Genomic DNA, 24,331 nt, shown 5'->3' with positions numbered 1-24,331 from the left:
GTATTCTTTTTCCTTGAGTGAAATTTCCTAAATTGAAGATGAAAACACTTCCAGGCAAAAGTTTAATAGTTACTAAGAAATGTAAAGTAATGTAAAGTAAATGTGGCATTTGAAGATGAGCTTGTCAAACAGCTGTTTTATTCCTGTGTACACTCTTTTAATAAGCCTACAATAATGCAGCCTGAACCAGTCAAACTGAATTGACTAATTACAAAATAAACAATTCAAGAATTATGATCCATGGATATTTGTTTATTGATTGATTGACCGATTGATTGTGAGCATTCAGATCAGTTAACTGAAAGGTTTGCTGCAACTTTCAGGATTTGATGGCCATATTAACAGCAGTTGGCAATAATAGCAAAAAAAATAAAATAATTTAAATGTTTAAAGATATTCAAACTTGATTATATCTTAGTGTGACATGGTTTTAATTAGGGATGTAACAATTAACCGTGAGCTGGTTGAAAATCGATTCAAATATGTGACTATTCAAATCGGTTGAGATGCTAAACAAATTGCAATTCATTTAGGGGTCTATGAATGTATGACTTAGGGGAACTAACTTTAGAAAAGTTTACAAGGTATTTTTCTTTTCATCTTGCCTCTGTATAATGCATATTAAAGTTCATAAGTGCAGTGCTGCTTTGCTTACAACGAAACCAAGGAAAGACTTTAAGCGCCACCTGCTCTCAGAGAGTGAATATGCATCTCATTCAGCTTGTCTGCTGTTTCATGCAGATATGCTTTAGGTATCGTTTTAGGTTATCATCTAATTTAAATTACAAACTCCTCATGTTGCATGTATGCAGCATCTTTGTTCGGATCATGATTTAAATGCAGTTGTTGCCTCCATTTTTAAATGGAAAGACACATAAAAAGCCTTTTTTTATTTATATAAAGAGATTTATTTTATTTGTGTTATTTATTTGATTTGGGGCTTGCTTAAAAATGTCAATTTATCTTTCTTGTTTACATTTACATTATATTTAAATTTTGTAATTTGGAAAATGATTTTATCCAAAGCGACTTACTGTACAATATAAGCAATCAAAATCATCAAAAGAGCAATAATGTGGAAGTGCAATATTAGGATATAATTATAGTATTATATTTCAGTTTCACAAAGAAATGTGCAGCATTTTGTCCAAGCAATAGTAAAAGGACACATTTAATTTATAATTTACCTTTTACGTAATATACTGTAACTGATTATTCAAATGTAAAACTACTATACAATGTTAAAACTACGCTGATCCATTTTCTTGATGAAGAAAGTGATTCACATTTCAAACTATTCTAGTGAATATGTGACTCTTAAGAGTACATTTTTCGAAATTTAGATTTATACATAATCTGAAAGGTGAATAAATAATCTTCCATTGATGTATTAGGACCTGAAAATATTTAGCGAGACACAACTATTGGAAAAACTGAAATCTGAGGGTGCAAAACAATCTAAATACTGATAAAAATCGCCTTTGAAGTTGTCCAAATGAATTCTTAGCAATGCATATTAGTAATCACACATTAAGTTGTGATATATTAACATTAAGAAATTTACAAAATACCTTCATGGAACATGATCTTTTCTTGATATCCTAATGATTTTTGACCTAAAAGAAAAATCGATAATTTTGATCCATTCAATGTTTTTTTGGCTATTGCTAAAAATATAACCCAGCGACTTAAGACTGGTTTTATGGTCCAGGGTCACATATGGTATAATATTTATTGTATCTCATCAGAGTAAATCTAAAACCACAAAGTGGCGCCTGCAGTTTTATAGAATGATGGAAACAGTGGGAAAAGTTATTGTCACTTCTCCCTTACAACTCCCTCCCCATTTGCTGACCTCCTTCATCAGATCAGAAAAGCCTGAACTCGAGTACAGTATACATACATCTCAGCAGAGCACAAAGCCAAGGAAATTTCAGAAGAATGGACCCCAGCCAGTCTTTCAACCTGCCTTCAGGAGCCTACAGTTCATCAGATAAATCAGTGATGTTGCAGCCTGAAGCACCACCACCAGCATACCAGCACAATCCTGCTGTATATCCTCCCTCCTTTCCGAGCCAAGCAGTCCCCCAAGGCCCTTACATCCAGGGGCAGTCTGTGGTCACTGTGCAGCCTGCATTTTTTGTGCTCACCACTCCACTGGCCAAACCAGTGCCAGAGTACACTTGCTATTCCATCTTCACCATGCTGTGTTGCTGTTTTCATCTGGGCACTGCTGCACTGGTTTACTCACTCTCTGTAAGTACACTTTATTGTTATTTATGATGTATTTTTGAATTCTGAAGTGATAACTATTGAATTCCTTTTGCTTGATGCAGCACTCGATCAGGTTTAGTTTAGTTTACTTATTTTATCTTTTAAAAGGAGATGCAGTTGACTACCAAGGCGAGAGGCCAAATCGTCTCGGGTTACTTGACTGTAACCCTGTTCCCTGAAAAAGCGGGAACGAGATGCTGCGCTCAATAGCGCTAATGAGAACATTCTTTGTTCGACCGGTTGCGAAGCACGTGTGTCAAACACGCCAAGAATTGGCTTATATAACCTCGGTGAAAACGTCATTGATTACGTGCACCTGCAGGTTATAAATAGACGTGAAACGGAAACATCCCCAGGTTACCCCTTTTTCTGAAGAGACGTCCGGACACGTCAACAGTGCGGCATTGAGGCGCAGCATCTCGTTCCCGCTTTTTCAGGGAACAGGGTTACAGTCAAGTAACCCGAGACGTTCCCTTTCAAAAGCTACTCTCGATGCTGTGCTCAATAGCGCTAATGGGAACGAGAATACCAACGCCGCCGCACTGTAAGTGTCTGGACCCCCAAGGTTGTGTAGTGTGTGCGCACAAACACCGAAGAGGTCTCAGACATGACTCTGGGATGTGGACTCAAGGACATGCGAGCCCGGAGTAGCATGGACATCCAAGCTATAGAATCTGACAAATGTGTGCGAAGAGGACCAACCTGCCGCATCACACACTTGCTTCAAGGGTGCACCTCTTGCTAAAGCCATTGAAGATGCCACCCCCCTGGTTGAATGGGCCCTAACTCCTAAAGGCGAAGTTTGACCACGCGCCTCGTAGGCTAGGGCAATAGCATCCCTCACCCAATGTGAAATTGTTTGCCTGGTTGCAGCCGCCCCCCGGTTACGGCCCCCATGGCATATGAAAAGTTGCTCTGACTTACGCCACTGGCTAGTGCGGTGGACGTAAATCTGAAGAGCATGTACTGGACACAGTAAGTGAAGTCCTTGCTGCTCCGGTGTCGTGAATGGCGGAGGACCGAAAGCTTCGAGAATGACCGGATGTATGGTCGAGAAAGGAACTTTTGGAAGATAGTTAGGGTGAGGATGCAGAATAACTTTGACTCGCCCAGGGGCAAAATCTAAGCAGGATGGCAGGACTGACAAAGCCTGTAAATCCCCAATTCTCTTTAGAGAGGTAATGGCCATGAGAAAAACCATCTTTAGAGCCAGAAGCCTGTCAGGCGCTGATTCTAATGGTTCGAATGGGGGGCCAGCCAACCCTTCGAGCACTATGGCTAAATCCCATGAAGGGACCGTAGCTCTAGTGGGTGGCCTCAACCGCTTAGCCCCACGAATGAAGCGGGCGACTAGAGGGTGCTTTCCAACAGAAACCCCGTCAATCAGGACGTGGCAAGCCGAAATAGCGGCCACGTAGGTTCTGAGAGTACTAAGGCCTGTGCCTGAGGACAATTTCTCTTGCAGAAACTCCAGTACTGAAACAATTTGGCAGTGAGCTGGGTCTACATGGTGTGTCATGCACCAGTCCTCAAAAACACGCCATTTGAGGGCATACATTCTTCTAGTGGAGGGAGCCCTAGCACTTAGAATAGTTTCTATTACGCTTGCTGAAAGGCCAGCCTCTCTTAGCTGGTCCCTCTCAGGGGCCAGACGTGAAGGTTCCAGAGCTCGGGCCGGGGATGAAATATTGTCCCCTGCGCCTGAGAGAGAAGATCCCTCCTGATCGGAATCGCCCATGGCGAGCCGTTGAGGAGGGATATTAGATCTGAGAACCAGACTCTGGTCGGCCAACGGGGCGCGATCAGTAAGAGGCGAGACCCCTGTTGACGGACCTTGGCCAGGACTCCCGGGAGCAGAGCAATCGGAGGAAAGGCGTAAAGATGCAGTCTGGGCCCAGCATGGGCCATCGCGTCCAGACCCAGGGGAGCTGGATGAGTCAGAGAGAAGTAGAGGGGACATTGTGCTGTCTCCTGTGTAGCAAAGAGGTCCACCTTTGCTTCGTAAAATCTTTCCCAGATTTGACCCACTACTTCGGGGTGGAGTTTCCATTCCCCGTGTGTCACAGCTTGTCTGGACAGCCAATCTGCTCCCACATTCATATGCCCCGGAATGTAAATCGCCTTGAGGGACAGGAACTTGTCCTGTGCCCAAAGCAGGACCTGCTGCGCTAACTTGTTCAAGCGGCGCGAACGCAGTCCGCCCTGGTGATTTATGTAAGAGACTACAGATGTATTGTCCACCCGCACTAGGACATGGTAGCCTCTCAACTGCTGGAGGAAGTATTTCAGGGCCAGAAATACAGCCTTCATTTCGAGGCAATTGATGTGCCATTCGAGAAGATGACCTCTCCAGATCCCTTGGGCTGGACGGCCATTTAAGTTCGCTCCCCAGCCCGTGAGGGAAGCGTCTGTCGTTAGCAACTTGCGACGACAACACAGACCTAGAGTGGGACCCAAAGTCAGAAACCGGGGTCTCACCGTGGATGCAGCTGCCATGAGACCTAAAACTTTCTGAAAGTGATGAACTGTGACTTTCTGGCCTAGCTTTATGTTCTTTAGGGTGTTTAAAATGGATTCAACACGTGCAGGAGACAGCTGTGCCTGCATTACGACCGAGTCCCATACCACCCCCAAATACGTTGTCCTCTGGGAGGGTGAGAGAACGCTTTTCTTGGCGATGAGTCTCAACCCCAGAGATTCGAGATGAGCTAGAACGACATCCCGATGTCGAAGCGCTAGCTCCTGAGACTGAGCCAGAATCAGCCAGTCGTCTATAGAATTCAAAATGCGGATGCCCTGGAGTCGCAGAGGAGCCAGAGCTGCATCCATACATTTCGTGTACGTGCGGGGTGACAAAGCTAGGCCGAATGGAAGAACCCGATACTGGTAAGCTTCGCCCCCGAAAGCGAACCTCAGGAACTTCCTGTGTTGTGGCAAGATTTCGATGTGAAAATAAGCGTCCTTGAGATCGATAGTCACGAACCAATCGCCTGACTGGATCTGAGACACAATCATCTTGATTGTCAGCATTTTGAACTTGTATGTTCTGAGGTAGCGGTTTAACCCGCGAAGATCTAAAATTGGACGCAACCCCCCATCTTTCTTGGGAACAAGAAAATACCGGCTGTAGTAGCCTGACTGTCTGTCTGGCAGGGGAACATGTTCTATGGCCCCTTTTTCCAGCAGCGTTTGCAATTCCTGTGTCAACCAATGTGCTCGTTCCGGTTTCACGGAAGTGGATACCACGCCGTTGAAACGCGGAGGACGATATGCAAACTGAATCCTGTAGCCCCTCGCTACAGTGTTTTGTACCCATGGGGAGATATTTGGCAGTAGCTTCCACGCTGCCAGTTTCTCCGAAAGGGGCAGTAATTTTGACACTTCGTTTTGTTGGGGGGATGTTAGATGTCCGGTGTCCTGAAACGTGGCAGGAAGCAACCGAGCATTTAACATTTCGCTGGAGGCCGCTGCTCCCCGAAACACCAATGGCTCTGAAAACGCTTCCTCACTAACACTCCCGCCCGTGCTCAGGTCCTTCAGCAGGTCAGCCTGGTATGCCTGCAGAACCGCCATGGTGTGCAGGGCAGCACCAGCCTGACCCGCTGCTTGAAATGCCTTCCCCACCAGAGATGATGTTACTCTACATGGCTTGGTGGGGAGAGTTGGCTTTTTAAGTGAGGATGAACTCCCAGGGGAGAGATAGCCCGCAAGCGTCTCTTCGACCTGAGGCATCGCCACATATCCCTGTGCCTTAGCGCCCACGATAGTTGAATAAATTGACGTCGTGGGAACCACAATACGTGAAGAATAAGGCTTATTCCATGAACGGGGTAACTCATCATGGAGATCTGGGAAAAAGGGGAGAGATCGATTTTGGGATCTCCCCCCTTGGCCACCTGACAAAAATCTGTCATCTAATCTAGAGTGCTTAAGGTTCTCTTCCTCTTGTGGCCATTCTAACTTAAGCCTGGCCACCGCGTTAGTCACGACCTCGAGAAGCTCCCCAAACGCTTTATAATCGCGGGAGGAGCGCTCAGAGGCGGCGCTCTCTGTCTCCATATCGACGGAGGCAAGAGAACCCGCGTCCTCGTCCCGCTCTGAAGAAGCGCCGGGGCGCGCTTCAGCAGCGGGGGCTTCGCGATCAGGGGAGAGCGCGAGAGAGAGAGGACACTCGCGCACTCCTCGTCTCTCGGCAATGTCGACGCGCGAGCCCCATGATCTTAATGAGGACGCCGAGGCTCGCCCCTCGCGAAAGAAAGCAAGCCTCGAGTGGAGCACCCCGATGGGGAACAATTCACAGTGCTCACACTCTGCGTCCTCGAGAGCAGCGATCGCATGCTCTTCCCCGAGGCACTCTAAACAATAATCATGTAAATCATCGTCTGGGATAACTTGAGCACAAGGTGGCAAGCATCTCCTGACTGCACTAGACAGGATCTCTATTTTCTTTTTCTTTCTATATATATATATATATATATATATATATATATATATATATATATATTCTCTTTTAAACTAGACAGTGACACACACACACACAAAGCGGTCTCGAAGACAAAGAAACCTGGGGATGTTTCCGTTTCACGTCTATTTATAACCTGCAGGTGCACGTAATCAATGACGTTTTCACCGAGGTTATATAAGCCAATTCTTGGCGTGTTTGACACACGTGCTTCGCAACCGGTCGAACAAAGAATGTTCTCATTAGCGCTATTGAGCGCAGCATCGAGAGTAGCTTTTGAAAGGGAACTTTACTTGAATCTGTGGTCACACAAATATGTAAAGATTATAAACAAGATAAGTTAATTAATGTAACTTTAACTACCATTGGTCCTGTTATCTGCATGGTTTCATGTAAATGATGATCAGTTGCAGATAACAGCCTCATAGTTTAAATACAATTTTAACCTGTAAGTCTTTCATCAAATGAAAATGAGATTCTGGAAAATACACAGATAATGTGTCCATGATTTGTACCTGGATCGTATAATTTTGGAAAATTCACACTGGCAGTCATTTTCTGGAATCTGTGCATGTGTTCACCCAGAAATGAGGATGTGACACGCAATGTGACGCATATTCAAGTAATCTGGTGAACGCTAATGTGCGTTATCACTACAACCCTTTACCTCATTGGTCCTGCCTTTTGGGACTGATCCCAGCAAAGTCCCCTGGGAAATTTTTGAGGTCACACAAAAGGAATTCTGGCAATTCTATGACTATTTTCCGGGAATAACACTCTGTGTGAAAGGGGTTGCATGAAACCCATGCACAGATTTTACCCCCCTCTTTCTGACAACAGAAGTTGTTAACATGATTGTTTCGCAATTGTTTTCACAGACTCGAAATGCCAACTACTCAGGACAGCGAGAATTAGCAGAGAGAAACTCCAAAACTGCACGTACCCTGAATCATGTCGCTGTTGCTCTGTGGATCATTTGCACTGTATTGTTTTTTGTCTACATGTTTGTGTTGAATAAAAATATATAGTGTATCCATAACTGTTAAATCTGGAAGCAGATTATGCTACAAACATATTTGATTCTCTTGACTTGTTGATTCTCTTGGTTGTTGGCGGCTGTACTGCGTTTGAGCTCCGTCACTATATTCTTTTCATTGACTATTTTTAACTCAAAAATCAATTTTATACATCATCGTTTCCGTTTATATAATGTGTGAATATATCCTCTATTGTATTCTACAACAAAAACAATCAGAGCGCCTTGCTATCACTAGTTTTATTTTGATCTCGGGTCCGCTATTAGCTTTTAGCCCGTTAGCATCAGCGGCGTGGTTGCAGCTAACTGCGCTAACATTGCTAATACTCTATTCACACACATTACCACTGCTGTACTCACTGTTACTTGCTTTAATGGCGGATGAATGTCTCCACTCTGTGCAGCTCGAGCTCGAGGCCGTGGGAAAGCAGATTCGCGACCTGGAGGTGAGGCAGGCCCAGCTGAGAGAGCGGAGAACCGCGCTGGAATCATCCCGGGCTGACGCTCACAAGTCCGGGGTAAGTATACAGCGATCTGCTAACAGTCCCACCACGTCTACTCCGTGTGTTTCTCTGCACAGGCCCGGTGCACCCAGGACGCGATCTTCCCAGATGTCCTTCACTGCGACGCCGGGACACCACGGACCCTGGGTGCATCCACAGCGGAGGACGCGAGCCGGGTCCCCCTCCTGCCTTCGACATCTCCATCTGGAACCGCTTCGCTCCCCTCCGCGAGACAGGACGCAACGCTGTGATCATCGGAGACTCCATCGTCCGACACGTAAGTGCTACGTTAGCCGAAGGTAAAGTGCACACTCATTGTTTGCCTGGTGCTCGTGTTCTCGATGTTTCTGCGCAGATACCCGCGATCCTGAAGGTCGACGAGAGCCCCAGAGCGGTCGTGCTTCACGCCTGGGTTAACGACACCACGCTGCGGCAGACGGAGACGCTGAAGAGGGACTTCAGCAGCCTGATCGAGACGGTTCGCAGCACGACGCCCGCGGCAACGATCGTCGTGTCAGGACCACTGCCCACGTATCGACGAGGACAAGAAAGGTTCAGTAGACTTTTTGCTTTAAATGAATGGCTGTTGTCATGGTGTAAAGAACAGAAACTGCTATTTGTTAATAACTGGAATCTTTTCTGGGAGCGTCCTAGGCTGTTTCGCGCTGATGGATTACACCCCAGCAGAATCGGAGCGGAGCTGCTCTCTGACAACATCTCCAGGACACTTCGCTCCATGTGACTAGTAAGACAATTCTCTAATAACTATTATGATGAGTTTTGTTCCACCCGCTTAAATGATAAAAGTACTTGTGCTGTAAAAACTATTAAGACTGTGTCTGTTCCCCGAATAGTGAGGTCAAAATATAATGTAGGATCTAGAAAAAATCTTATCGTAATTAAACCAGAAAAATGTAAAGTAAATGAACAAAAACAATTTTTAAATTTTGGGCTCATAAATATTAGATCACTCACACCCAAAGCAGTTATTGTAAATGAAATGATCACAGAAAATAGTTTTGATGTACTCTGCTTGACTGAAACCTGGCTAAAACCAAATGATTATTTTGGTCTAAATGAGTCTACTCCACTAAACTACTGTTATAAGCATGAGCCCCGTCAGACTGGTCGTGGAGGAGGTGTTGCAACAATATATAGTGATATTCTCAATGTTACCCAGAAAACAGGATACAGGTTTAACTCTTTTGAAATAGTTCTGCTAAATGTTACACTGTCAGACATGCAAAAGAAATCTAATGTATCTCTTGCTCTGGCTACTGTGTATAGACCACCAGGGCCGTATACAGAATTCCTAAAAGAATTTGCAGATTTCCTCTCAGACCTTCTAGTTACAGTTGATAAGGCGCTAATCATGGGAGATTTTAATATTCACGTTGATAATGCAAATGATACATTAGGACTTGCGTTTACTGACCTAATAAACTCCTTTGGAGTCAAGCAAAATGTCACCACTCATCGTTTTAATCATACACTAGATCTAATTATATCGCATGGAATCGATCTTACTGCTATAGATATTGTACCCCAATGTGATGATATTACAGACCATTTCCTTGTATCGTGCATGCTGCGTATAACTGATATTAACTATATGTCTCAGCGTTACCGTCTGGGCAGAACTATTGTTCCAGCCACCAAAGACAGATTCGCAAATAACCTGCCTGATCTATCTCAACTGCTATTTGTACCCAAAAATACACATGAATTAGACGAAATTACTGACAACATGGGCACTATTTTCTCTAATACATTAGAAGCTGTTGCCCCCATCAAATTGAAAAAGGTTAGAGAAAAACGTACTGTGCCATGGTATAACAGTAATACTCACTCTCTCAAGAAAGTAACTCGTAGTCTTGAACGCAAATGGAGAAAAACTAACTTGGAAGTTTTTAAAATTGCATGGAAAAACAGTATGTCCAGGTATAGACAGGCTCTAAAAACTGCTAGGGCAGAGCATATCCACAAACTCATTGAAAATAACCAAAACAATCCAAGGTTTTTATTTAGCACAGTGGCTAAATTAACAAATTACCAGACGCCACCTGATTCAAATATTCCACCAACGTTAAATAGTAATGACTTTATGAATTTTTTCACTGATAAAATATGATCATATTACCCCAATTTTACAGTCTCTGCACTGGCTACCTATTAAGTTCCGTATCAGTTACAAATTATCATTACTTACCTATAAGGCCCTAAATGGTTTAGCTCCTGCGTACCTAACTAGCCTTCTACCACGCTACAACCCATCACGCACCCTAAGGTCACAAAACGCTGGACTTTTGGTAGTTCCTAGGATAGCAAAGTCCACTAAAGGAGGTAGAGCTTTTTCACATTTGGCTCCCAAACTCTGGAATAGCCTTCCCTGATAATGTTCGGGGTTCAGACACACTCTCTCTGTTTAAATCTAGATTAAAAACGCATCTCTTTCGCCAAGCATTCGAATAATGTATCTCTTAAATTGTGAGTGTAGTTGCATCTGCATTTTTATTCTTTAGCTTGGGTTAAACTAATTTTACTTCAGTTTCAGCAGCTATGCTAATGATGTCTCTATTTTGTTTCTATGTTTTGCCACGGGATTAACATCCCGTGGTAACTAGGATTTACACCAGCTCCAGTCTGGATCCAGAACACCTGAGAAGAGATGATGCTGACCCTCAGAGGACCCCAGATGACGCTAACCTTGAATCAACAAACAGAACTAACAATTATTGCTACATGTGTGACTGCATCCTATAATTACTATTAATTAATAATATTGATAGTTCATCATCTAGCTGACTACGTCTTGTATTATTATTATTATTATTATTTTTATTTTTCTAAAATCCTGTCAAACGTGCACAAACTACTAGCTACTACTAAATATTGTAGAAACATAATTTTCTGTAAAGTTGCTTTGTAACGATTTGTATTGTAAAAAGCGCTATACAAATAAACTTGAATTGAATTGACTGTAAACATTATTAGATTAGTGTGTCAATATTCACTCAGTAAAACACGCTTTAACTAATGTGTGATTTAAACAATAAAAGTGTTAACTGAGGTATTTTAAACATGAAAACATGAAAAAAACAGTACTTATTCTTGTTTATTACAGAATTGCCAACATTTATCTGTCATCTTTTTTAGCCAAATGTAGGCCTGTCTGTTTTTGTATCTTTACATCTATAATGTTTTGACCTATTGCAAATATCCTGTATGCAGCTAATTATTTTACATAGGCCTACTTTTGTAGGCTATTATTTTCTTACACATTTGTATGGACATTAATATTCCAGTGATCCACATTGTTGAAAGGCACTATATAAATAAAAATACATAATAATACATAACATTGCATTTATTTCATTCTACATTTCATTTTACATCCATCTATCTATCTATCTATCTATCTATCTATCTATCTATCTATGATTGTACAACCCACATACACGTGATACAGTATGTTTTCAAGACCCCCATGCAAGAGTTTTCATTCTTGTTTTGTAAAGACATTTTACAAAAGAAAATGCTGCATAAATCCTGTTTTATAACAGTGTATGATTGTTGCTAGTGTCATAGTGAAGTGTTTTGTTTTTTAGTGCATTTTGAATGAGAAATTAACTGCTGTGCCAAGCTGAAAGTTGGTAAGGAGAACAAGGAAAGCAATGAAATTGAAGGGAGAAAGATCCACCCCAAAACATGCTCAGGAATTATAAAACCATCCTCTTCTATGTGCTAAGATCTTTTTTCCCCCTGAATTCATAATGATACATGTTGATTCCACCAGGTAGCGCCTTACTGTCATGCTATAGAAGTTACACTAAATTAAATCTCTTCTAAAAATGTGTCTATCCTCGCCTTAAAAAAACAAAAACAAAGCATCTGCTAAATTTATAAATGTAAAGGTGTCACCATATAAATGGTATTGATGTCTAAATGTTTAAAATATATATATTTTTTTTTTGTCTCTAAAAATCCTTGTTTCATTTCCCAGTATAGGCTACATAAAATAAACAAAATGTGACCTTAACAGAAAATGAATTCAAAACAGTATTTCTGCAAAAACATGTATTTAAATTTAAGCAGGTGTTTTTCAGAGATGAGGGGTTTTTCCCCCTGTAGCAGTTTAACATATTAAAGGGATAGTTTATTAAACTTAAATTTAATTTAAACAAAAAATTAAAATTTGATGCTTATCTACTTACCCCCAGGGCATCCAAGATGTACAATAGGTGACTTTGTTTCTTTAGTAAAACACAGATGAAAAGATTTTTAACACAAACCGTTGCAGCCTCTTAGTCTTATAATGAAGTGGATGGGAATCACAGCTAAGTACACAATAAAACAAAAGCAAAAAACACACACAAACAAAAACAAAAAAATTAAACCCTGCGGCTCGTGATCATACGCTGATGTGTAAAGACAAAAAACGATCATTTTGTGCAAAGAAAAAGAACAGTATTTATATCATTGTTTACCTCTGTTTCACACAATGTCCGAACTTTTAGAACTATTGTGAGCGCGCTTGTTCTCAGCAGCAGGCGTGTGAGGCGTCTTCTTTTTCTTGCTTTATGGACAGCAGACTTATAAGTGCATTATTGCCACATTAACTCTCAGATGGACCATTGACACTCCTAATTGAGATTGTAGATAGAAACATGTTTGGTTCAGTTCGGATATTGTGTGAATCCAGGGGCGTAGTTTATGGGGGGGATGGGGGGAGGTAATCCCCACAATATGCAAATCCATCAGTTACAACCCCCCCCCCCCCCCCCCCCCCCAATATTTCAACATGAAAATCACAGTAGATCAAATGAAAAATATAATATGAAAAAATATAATTCATTTATTTTGTAAAAATAATTTTGTTCCTAATCAAATATGAGTATGTCATAATAAATCAGACAAAAGATACTCCCCCTCCATTGAACCGATTGGTAACGCCCAACCAATGAGTCGCACTTTCACCAAAACAAGCGAGTGGTGTTTGAATGGGAGAGCACACGGTTAATGTTAACGCCAAAAATGAAGAGAAGCGCTGCAAAGCGGACTATATTTAACTGCTGGTCAGAGAGGGATGCAAAAAAAATAAATAAATACAGCATGTACTGACAATGAGGTATGAGAATATTGTGTAATAGTTAGTACACACCACATATATTTAGCTAGCTAATCCATTGCAATGTATTTAGCTATAACTATCAGTATAACAAGTTACCAAAGCAGCTGTCTGTTTTGCTAGTATATTTTTTAATAGTGTCGTAATTATCAACGACAAAAGTATTCACATCGGTGTTTGTTTTCTTACTAAATTAATCTGACTTTTGAACAAATTGGATGAATTAACGATTTAAGTGGCTAACTCATTAAAACAGTGAAACACTGCCGCCTACTGGCGGTTTCAATACTTAATTTCTTTCTTTTGATAATCTCTACTATGTTAGAATTTTATGAATGATGATTATACACAAATTTCATAACGTTATGAGGTGTATAATCTCTTAACATGTTTTTATAACAGATTCGAGGTAAATATAGCTGCAGGGTACACTGTAAAACCCGACAAGTTAACTTAACTCAAACCGTTTGAGTAAACAGATTGCCTTGATTTAAACCATGTAAGTTTTGAAACTTTGCATTCAAGTAATTAAGTGATTAATTAAGTGCTTATTGAGAATTAGTGATGAACAGCTGCTGTTAACAAACAGAATCACTGAAGAAAAGAGAAACACAAGAACTACTACAACTGACTTCAGACACAGCCTTAGATGAAATCAACTGAAATAAAATACATGAAATCTCTCAAGATCTGATTAAACAACCCCACAAACAGCATCACCAGCTGCACTTATTAATAACCACACTGACTTTATTTCTGTCAGACATCTACAGAAGATCTTATTGAGAATGAACTAAGGTTTAGATGTTGATTTATTGTTTCATTTGAAGTAACCATGTTAGAGATCAGTGTTTGCTTTAGTTGGGCTCTTAACCCTTTACTTCTGTCTTAGTGTTTTCTCTGGCTGTTATAACCGTGTGTTTCTAAAACACATTTGTTGTAATTCAAAAGCCCAGAAGAAATGCCATCAGGTGCCAACCTGTACCTAGGTGTAGGTTGTTATACTTTATATTGGTGATGATAATCATCAATTATTGAACTGTCCGGAGTCTAGTCTCTGATGAAATAGGTATTGTGTAATTTGATTGATTATAGTAAATGGATGCTAAGAGCCAGTGGTTCTGTGATAATCAGATAATACAAAGACTTTCCAAACAGTTTGGACTTCTATGGTGTCAACTAGTCACACACAGACATCAATAATCAGCATATGAACCTCAACAATGGTGACTATAAAAAAAAATGCTGCAGAGCATGCTGGGAGCCATGGATGAGTTTTGTAATACAATAGTACCCAGCATGCATTGCAGCATGTTTTTTTTCCGTCACCATTGTAGAGGTTCATATTCTGATTATTAATGTCTGTGTTTGACCAACTACTGGCATAGAAGAAAAATGTATGTGTACAAAATGTTTAGAAAGTCATTTTTATATTAACTGATTATCACAGAACCACTGGGTCTTAGTGTCATTTTTTACTAGAACCACTTCTACAAATTACACTACACCTACTTCATCAAAGAAAAGACTCCCGTATGGCTCAATAATTGTGAATAATAATGAATAATTATCATCCCAATATAAAGCATAACAACCTACACCTAGGTACAGGTTAACACCTGATGGCATTTTTTCTGGGCTTCTGAGTTACAACAAATGTGTTTTAGAAACACACGGTTATAACAGCCAGATAAAAGACTAAGACAGAAGTCAAGGGTCAAGAGCCCAACTAAAGCAAACACTGATCTCTAACATGGTTACTTCAAATGAAACAATAAATCAACATCTAAACCTTAGTTCATTCTCAATAAGATCTTCTGTAGACGTCTGACAGAAATAAAGTCAGTGTGGTTATTAATAAGTGCAGCTGGTGATGCTGTTTGTGGGGTTGTTTAATCAGATCTTGAGAGATTTCATGTATTTTATTTCAGTTGATTTCATCTAAGGCTGTGTCTGAAGTCAGTTGTAGTAGTTCTTGTGTTTCTCTTTTCTTCAGTGATTCTGTTTGTTAACAGCAGCTGTTCATCACTAATTAACAATCAGCACTTAGTTAATCTTTATTGCAATGTATATCTTCTTTCAGTGAACTCAACTGAATTAAGTTCAGAGTACTCATAACTGTTAGTTTTTTCAACTTAAATGGTTTAAGGCAATCGGTTTCCTCAAACGGTTTGAGTTAACATAACTTGTCAGGTTTGAGTGAGGCTGTGTCTGAAGTCAGCTGTATTTCCTTTCTCTCTTTTCTTCAGTAATTCTGTTTGTTAACAGCAGGTGTTCATCACTAAACTCAATTATCACTCAATTAATCACTTAATTGCAATGTATATCTTCTTTCAGTGAACTCAACTGAATTAAGTTCAGAGTACTCATAACTGTGAGTTTTTTCAACTTAAACGGTTTAAGGCAATCGGTTTCCTCAAATGGTTTGAGTTAACATAACTTAAGGATATCTGTTTACTCAAACCGTTTGAGTTAAGTTTACTTGTCGGGTATTACAGTCAAGGCAATCGGTTTACTCAAACGGTTTAAGTCAGCAGAGGGAGAGGAGGAGCAGGTAGTCAGGTAAAGAAGATGCCATTCAATCAATAAAATAAAATAGGAAACAGTATAGAAAAACAGCAGCTTTGTAAAGTTAGGCTATACATTAATGCCTTTAATGTTTTTAAAGATGTGTTTCCCTTTAAAAAAAAAAATGCATTAAGGTGGAATGTAAAATCTTAAAATAAATGTCTAAATGTTGTCTCTTTCATATTTGTACATGTTGAATTTGTAATCAGTTAAAGCATGTTGCCAGATAGATAGATAGATAGATAGATAGATAGATAGATAGATAGATAGATAGATAGGAAGAAATAAATTATCCAATAACAATACACAAAAAAATTTTTTTTTGAAAAAAATAACGGGCAGCATACAACATTCAACCCCCCCAAAGTTCAAACCAAATCTACGCCCTTGTGTGAATCAGAGATAAACAACAATATAAATACTGTTCCCTATCTGTTGGTAAGTATGAGTTATGTCGAATGACATATGGGGTCTCACTTGGGAAGCCAATCATCTCTGAGTTTAAGAGAATGATAATTGGCTAGTGGATTTAACATACCTGTGCCGCTCCCTGTGCCAATGGGTGTAAATAGGCGACAGAAGCATCCACTCATTCACATTTTTGCTTCGGAGCCGAATAGTTGATGAACTATAGTCGCTACAAAGCCTCTAATCTTTGTGTGTTCGAGCTGTCCCTGGTCGGTGTGACGGCGCAGTACAGCGGTGTCCCTGTGACAGCGATTCCACTGGTTGCTTCGACTAAAAGAGCAGTTTCTAAAAGAGCAAATCACAGATGATTCGAATCTTTTTCAAGATGCCGTTTCGTCCGTGTCGTCATTTGGCATGACATTTCAAAATGTCTCACTTTCAACATTTGATATGTTATCTATATTGTATTGTGAATAAAATATAAGTTTATGATAAGTTTTGTATTACTTTTTTACTCACAGTATGCACAGTGTCCAAACTTTTTTGGAATCGGCTTTGTATACTTCGGCCGTTGTTCTGATATATTCAGTGCCTGAGTTGTTTGGTCTCACTGGGCGGAGCAAACATGAATAATCACAAGTTTCCTGTTTTGTGTTAACATGATTGCAGAAACTTTTCAACAAGGGAATATGTTTCATCAAAAAGCGTTGCCAGAGTGTAACATGAAAGTGCACGACAGCTTACAACCAGATGGCAGCACATGTGGAGAGGCTGTTTGTTTGCAATGAATGTAGTTTCCTAGTTTGCAGCAGCACTAATGGGGGATACTTGAATTTTCGCATGCTATTTATGAGGTCACTGTCCTCCTGAGACCCAGGAATAGACTTCTGTTCTCTCTAGAGGACATAATATTTTAGTGAGTTATGCCACAGTTTTAACTCTGGATGTGTGCAAAGCATGTTCAGGGCTTTTTAGATATACCAAATGTTTGGAGGTTTGGTCATAAACACTTCATCTCCTGGGTCTTTAAATATGACTGATATTGACAGAATCATCTAATTTGGAATCTTTTTTGGAATCAGGATGATGAAAGGTATCTTGATTAAACTAAAAAAGGTTTAAACAACATATACTGAAGGGTTTCTCCAGATCAAAACCAAGAATATATATATATATATATATATATAGGTGTCATGGCACACCAGTACAAAAGGCACTGGAGGAGGTGCGTCAGGCAGTGATGTCCAGCAGGAAAACCAACACCGGTATCTTGATATGATTATTAAATTATTATTATGAATTAAAATGTTTTTCCACTGAGTTAAACCAAACACAACCTAATAATGTTTCAGGGATAATGGGTTTTGGCAAAAAGAACATGTTGGTGGATATTCTCCTACTATTAAAATCATGTGGGTCATCCATCAGTGTCCTATTCAGCAATGAGCATAAACGTTCTGGTCCCATTGACCTGGAAAAATTATTTAAAATATCTTCTCTCAGCATTTAGACTGATTTCATCGATTTTGTTCATGGTGTTTAAACCTCTGTTTGCCATCTGTTGTTCATATAGGAAGTGATTACAGGTTACAACGGTGTACCAGCTCTAATGCCATGGTAAATGTTTGAGCAAGACACGCTAACTGTTCTGCCTTTGACTGCACTGATGACAACAGAACATTATTTAGAGTCCCAGCCTCAGAGGAGACAAAAGAGCAGTGCATTTATTGATTTATTAACTGTATATTGCTGCTGCCACACAGATCTAAAATAAACATGCAGTTTATTTCCCAACTGTTTACCTTCACAGACATGATCTACTTTTTTTGTAACTCGTGTGTTTTTAACGTAAACTTGTGTGTAAATGAGAACTTAGTTTAGTACTCACAGAACCAAAACAGATGTTTTTTAGCAGGTTAAAAGTATCTTTATTGTGTTGTCACAGATTGCTGTTGCCTAAGTTCAAGTGGCATGTTCAACTTCAAGTTCAAGTTGAGCTGTATTGTCATTCCGCTACATGTGTCTTTAGCAGCCCAGAAACCTCTGCTGTCCTCTGATTTGACACATCATTAATACACTTTTTTATATAAGCACTCATAGTTTCAGTGTACTCCTGGGGACTTGTTGTAGGTGGCTGCCTCTTCAAACAGGTTTCAGTCTGTGCAATGAAAGCAGTCCTGTAGTGTTAAGGTAGCATCATATGCCAAATTGTGATGAGTTTTTTTTTAACCAATTTGGCGAGTTTCAGAAGTGGTCTGTATGCTGGAATTAGCATAACAGAGATGTGGGAAGATTTTTTTCTTTTAAATGTAATGAAGAAAAATAGTACTTTTATAAAGTGCAGATACTCAAAAATTGTACTGTAATCAAGTACAGTAATCAAGTAGCCTGAATTTACTTAGTTACTATCCAAGGGTGCGTTTCCCAAAACCATAGTTGCTAACCTGTTAGCAACTTAGTTGGTTGGCAATGGGAAATTATGGTTTTGGGAAACGCACACCAGCTCTGCATATTAGGCATACAAAATTGAAGTGAGGCTCAAAATTATTGTTTCTAAATTAGAACTAGAATTTCTATAGCCATTTTATTCCTTTGTAATTCAAAAACCAACTTTCTTTAGGCTATTTATTTAAAGTAGAGCTCTGTGATTTCTGTAATGCAGAAGAAAAAAAAACAGACGGAATCACGGAATCCACTTAGGAAAACAGGATTTACAGTTTAACACAAAATGTCACAGGATTTGCCAAAGTTTAGATGAATTCATCAAAAGTAGGTCATCACACTTTTAACAAATAGCAGTATGGGCTAGCATTTGTAAATATAAAGACACAAAAAGACTTTTTAAATATGAATGTTCTGCGTGTCTCTGTGTTAATGAATGGCACAGACGCACAGTTCTGTTTACTACACACATAGCTTACTGAAGCATGTGTGACGTATTCATGCCAACTTGTCAAAATAAAGTTTTTGTTTAACTTGAAGACATTACTATTGTTCAACAGAATGAACATAATACTACTACTAAGATTATTAAAACCTTATTTTTTTAACGAATTATCATACTATATTTCTTCAATGTTTTCATTATAAATCCCCTTTATTTGCTAAACATACAAAAAAATTGTTTAATTTTCATTAATGAAAAGATAAATTAATGTTTCATGCCTTAATTTGATAACCAGAAAAATGTAAATGCACAAAAAAAAAAATCATAAAGCTATTGTAAGAATAAATTTAACTTAATAATTATACACTCTAAAACACAGAATTTGGTAACAAAACATAAGGTAGGAATAAAATAAAACATTTAATAGGGCACTAAACAGGTAACTTTTTTTATTAAATCAATATTCAATTGTAAAAAAAAAAAAAAAAAAAAAAACATTTCATTAAAGAAGTCGTTTCTCATTTAATTAGGAGCTTTTTTCTTCTAAAATACGGGAAGGTTGAGTTTATAACCCACGTTGCAATGAAAAAATTTAATGCAGTGCTAACAGGAGAATGAGGAAAAAGATTAAAAAGAGGAAGATTCATTGTGAAAATGTCCGAGAACAATGTTCGGGTGTGGTGAAATAATCCTCTTACATTTCATGTATTTCATCAGAGTAAACGTATAACTAAAAAGATGGTGCCTGCAGTCACAGAATTTAAAGGAAATAGTGGAAAAGTGTTTGTTACTCCTCCCCAACTACCTACAACTCAGCTCCCATTCGCTGGCTACTTTCATCACCACATAAAAGACTGAACCAGAGTACAGTATTACATACTTTGCTGCAGATTACAAGGCAAAGGAAAAAACAATAACCAAAAGAATGGATCCCAGCCACTCTATCAATCAGCCTCCAGGGTCTTCAAATTCATCTGAGAAATCAGGGATGCCAGAAGCACCACCACCAGCATACCATCACAATCCTGCTGGATATCCTCCCGCCTTTCCAAACCAACCGGTCCCCCAGGGCACGTACACCCAGGGGCCATATCCAGGACAGCCTGCGGTCACTGTACAGCCTGCTGTTTTTGTGACCCCCGCTCCACTGGCCAATCCAGTGCCAGATTACCTGCCCTATTCCATCTTCACCATGCTGTGCTGCTGCTTACCTCTGGGCATTGCTGCACTCATTTACTCCATCTCTGTAAGTATATATTTTTCTTTAATCAGTTGTATGGCTCTTTAGCCTTTTTTCTGTTGATTAATAGTTTATTAGGTTACACTTTACTTGAAGGGATGTGAATAAGACTGACATGACACCTTCATAATCATGACATGACATCAATATGAAGGAGGTTTTATGCATGTTTATGACAGCTGTCATTCGCTCAAGATTATATTGTTTGAAATGTCTTTGTTATGGATTAGGGTTAGGGCTAGGTCAAACAATGCCATCTTTGCATGAAAAAAGACATAACTAAGTGAATGACAGCTGTTATAAACATGCATAAAAAATAAAAACATGTCACGTCAGTCTTATGCCCCCCCCACCCCCCACCCCCCCCAAGTAAAGTGTCACTGTTTATTATCAATAATAGGTATGCTACTCACTCATCAAAGTGTTTCTATGTGGTTGACATATTATCTGAAACTATCCTGCTTTTAAAAATAAATCCCCTACATTGATCCCACACATTATGAGTGATTCACTGCCCAAATAATTCTAGTGAACAAGTACTTTCATAACTACATAAAACTAGATAAAGCTGACTACCAAATAGGTCAAATGCTTGTTAAAGATTACGCTGTATATGTATATTTAGGCATTATAGAAACCACAAGATCTTTCATGTAGCTTCCCTGTAACTGATCCAGTTTGTGTAATGCGGACGTTGTTTATATATATATATATAATTTTATAAGTACTTTTTCTTGTTGTACCGAACTGTTGTATTTCACTAAAATTAAAACTAGGAAAATTATTTTTTGTTGCCTTAAAAAGTGCTTGTAAATTTAACAGCATGTTTTCAAGTAAAGGCTACACACAGGGGCAGTTATGGGTTTCATCCTCAGCGAAAATATGTAGCAAGAGACCATTGACTAAGCGGTGCCTCTTTGTGAATCAGCAACATTACTATAATAAGTCAAAAGCATAGCATACCACATAAATTTGTACAAATTCTATATAAAAATTCTATAAGTAATATCTGCAGTACAGTTAAAAAATCAGTACACATGTAGGCTACTGTTTCATTAACCAAAAACCAAGAGAAAGATCATTAGTAACAGGTAGTATCTTTGTAAAGCAAAATTAGCTTGCAGAAACAACTAATTTGCTCAATAACTGAATATTGTATTTAAGTAAATACAATTTCAGTCTTTGTACTTAAAAATGTCATGCTTAATTCTTTGTCTTACATATGGAAGCCTGTTTCTGCCAAAAAAAAGAAAAAACTTAAAATTCAGGCTTTTTTTACATTGAAAATAATCAGTTTGTTCTTGAATTAGACACTGCTTCTGTGTCTCGGAGCACCTGATATATTATAAGGAGTAACGTTAAGTTTTAGGAAATGTAGTAGAGTAAAAAGTACAATTTTATGCATTTTAATGTAGTAAAATTTTAATGTAGTGAGTTAAAAGTAAAAGTTACTCAAAATAAAACAACTCCAGTAAAGTACAGATTCATGAAAAATTTACAGTAAGTAAAACTACTCTGTTAATGTCCACCACTGGTTTCTATACACCAACTTTTCATTCAGTGTACTACTTTCATTTAATGTAAATGGAGCATTAAATGTAGAACTACGAAAATCCATTCGCAAAGAGTGAAGTTTACACCTTAATTTCAAAACTTCTCCAGCTGTCACTGGCTCAAAGAAATGAGAACAGAAATGATTGACATTATGTTTCATATTGTTTTCACAGACTCGAGATGCCAACTTCGCAGGACAGCGAGAATTAGCAGAGAAGAACTCCAAAACGGCGCTCATCCTGAATCACCTCGGCCTTGGTATTGGCCTCGTTGTCGTTGTATTGATCATCATCAGTCAGATTGTGATTTTGACTGCTAGATAAAGGCTGTTAGAGTTAACATGGTTGGATGCAGATACTGTAACAAACTGATGTTTTCTGTATTAATTTTTCTGTGTTTTAAATGTTACTTTCACAATTTATCATTGTTGTATGTTTTAAATAAACTTATATAAAATGTTTAAATGTGTTCTTCAGATCTTTTGCTTATGTTAAATATATTGTGTAGCTGTGCAAATTATATATGGATAGATAGGAGTTTCACAAATAGCAGTCTTTAATAATCCACTACCATGGTAACAAGGCATGCATGAACAAACACATAGCACTAGAATAGAAAACACTGGACAAGGAACCAAGGGACAGACAACACTTTAAATACAGAACTAAACATATGGAGGTAAAATAAACAAGGGTAATTAATGGGACACACCTAAATTAATTGACAAAATGAAACATGAGGGAAAACTAGGTCACAGAGCATATGGGCAAGGGAAACACCAAAACAGGTCCATAATTCTAACAATCACACTGTCATTTGATTAACAAAAATAAAGCCAAGATGGAAAAGCTGTGTGTGACAAAGTTAGGACACCCTATGATTCAGCTTCCTGTAGATCCACTTTTAGCACACTGTAAAACCCGACAAGTTAACTTAACTCAAACCGTTTGAGTAAACCGATTGCCTTGACTGTAATACCCGACAAGTAAACTTAACTCAAACGGTTTGAGTAAACAGATATCCTTAAGTTATGTTAACTCAAACCATTTGAGGAAACCGATTGCCTTAAACCGTTTAAGTTGAAAAAACTCACAGTTATGAGTACTCTGAACTTAATTCAGTTGAGTCCACTGAAAGAAGATATACATTGCAATTAAGTAATTAAGTGATTAATTGAGTGATAATTGAGTTTAGTGATGAACACCTGCTGCTAACAAACAGAATTACTGAAGAAAAGAGAGAAAGGAAATACAGCTGACTTCAGACACAGCCTCACTCAAACCTGACAAGTTATGTTAACTCAAACCGTTTGAGGAAACCGATTGCCTTAAACCATTTAAGTTGAAAAAACTAACAGTTATGAGTACTCTGAACTTAATTCAGTTGAGTTCACTGAAAGAAGATGTACACAGAGGTGTCAAGTAACGAAGTACAAATACTTCGTTACATTACTTAAGTAGAAATTTGGGGTATCTATACTTTACTTGAGTAATTATTTTTTAGCCTACTTTTTACTTCTACTCCTTACATTTTCACGCAAGTATCTGTACTTTCTACTCCTTACATTTTAAAAATAGCTTCGTTACTGCTATTTCATTTCGGCTTGTTTTCATTCTGGCTGGTCATCATTCAAAAAAAAAAAAAAAAAAAAACTATCCAGACAAATCGCGCCATCCGGATGGAGTGAATTTGATTGTGGTTGGATGAGAAGTATAAACAGATACCATTCCGACACCCTATTGGTTTGTACGCGATCCATCGCACCTGCACATGACACAAATCACGTCACACTCCAGCCAGGACATAGCCAGTTTTGGGTTCGTTTATCAAAAAATATATTTCTTAAAAGTAAGGTTGGATATGGAACCGGTATGCACCTTACTGAATAAGAGGAAGCAGATTTCGGTGCCTTTTAAATGCCTGAGCGATCGATTGAAATGTTTGTCCTGGTTCTCCGAAATGCACACAAGAAGCACGGGCATCGCTAGGCTTTTTTAGCGGGGCTGTAGCATTTAGCTCCATAAACTGTATACAAATTTGTGATCGCCTCAGAGTCAGTCCCCTTAAGTTTCATATGAAACCGGCGTCAGACCGGTCTCCTCTCCGTCTTTCAGCGCGCTCTTCAATCCGCAGACCGTGCGAGCGGAAACAAACACAGAGGACACAAGGTATGTGTTCATCGAAAGATTGTTAGAATATCCGTATCTGTGCAGTTCTTTGTCATAAATACAGTTTACAAAAGGTCACGAGGGAGCAGTCGGTTTCTCATCT

General features: G+C 39.1%; 1 protein-coding gene and 1 long non-coding RNA gene across 2 annotated transcripts; both read left to right on the top strand.

The window, feature by feature from the left end:
• Positions 1-1,851: 1,851 nt before the first annotated feature.
• LOC132158843 (uncharacterized) lies at positions 1,852-11,629 on the top strand. The gene is made up of 3 exons (XR_009437719.1): positions 1,852-2,256; positions 7,615-7,841; positions 11,270-11,629. It is a non-coding gene; the product is annotated as an uncharacterized LOC132158843 (long non-coding RNA).
• An 8,428-nt stretch (positions 11,630-20,057) lies between these two features.
• On the top strand, positions 20,058-22,524 carry LOC132157846 (proline-rich transmembrane protein 1-like). Its single transcript, XM_059567114.1, has 2 exons — positions 20,058-20,512; positions 22,234-22,524. The coding sequence occupies exons 1-2, from the start codon at positions 20,192-20,194 to the stop codon at positions 22,381-22,383; spliced, it is 471 nt and encodes a 156-aa protein (XP_059423097.1). The 5' UTR covers positions 20,058-20,191; the 3' UTR covers positions 22,384-22,524.
• The last annotated feature ends 1,807 nt before the right edge of the window (positions 22,525-24,331 follow it).

The sequence above is a fragment of the Carassius carassius genome, chromosome 15 (assembly GCF_963082965.1).
Source record: "Carassius carassius chromosome 15, fCarCar2.1, whole genome shotgun sequence".
In the NCBI taxonomy this organism is placed as follows: Eukaryota; Metazoa; Chordata; class Actinopteri; order Cypriniformes; family Cyprinidae; genus Carassius; species Carassius carassius.
Note: the sequence above shows the minus strand (reverse complement) of the source record. Positions and strands in the feature narration are given on the sequence as shown.

Excerpts from the sequence above, each read along its gene's own strand:
- LOC132157846 (XM_059567114.1), top strand. The coding sequence starts at position 20,192 with ATGGATCCCAGCCACTCTATCAATCAGCCTCCAGGGTCTTCAAATTCA. Across the intron at positions 20,513-22,233 it reads CACTCATTTACTCCATCTCT|ACTCGAGATGCCAACTTCGC; the intron begins GTAAGTATATAT and ends TTGTTTTCACAG.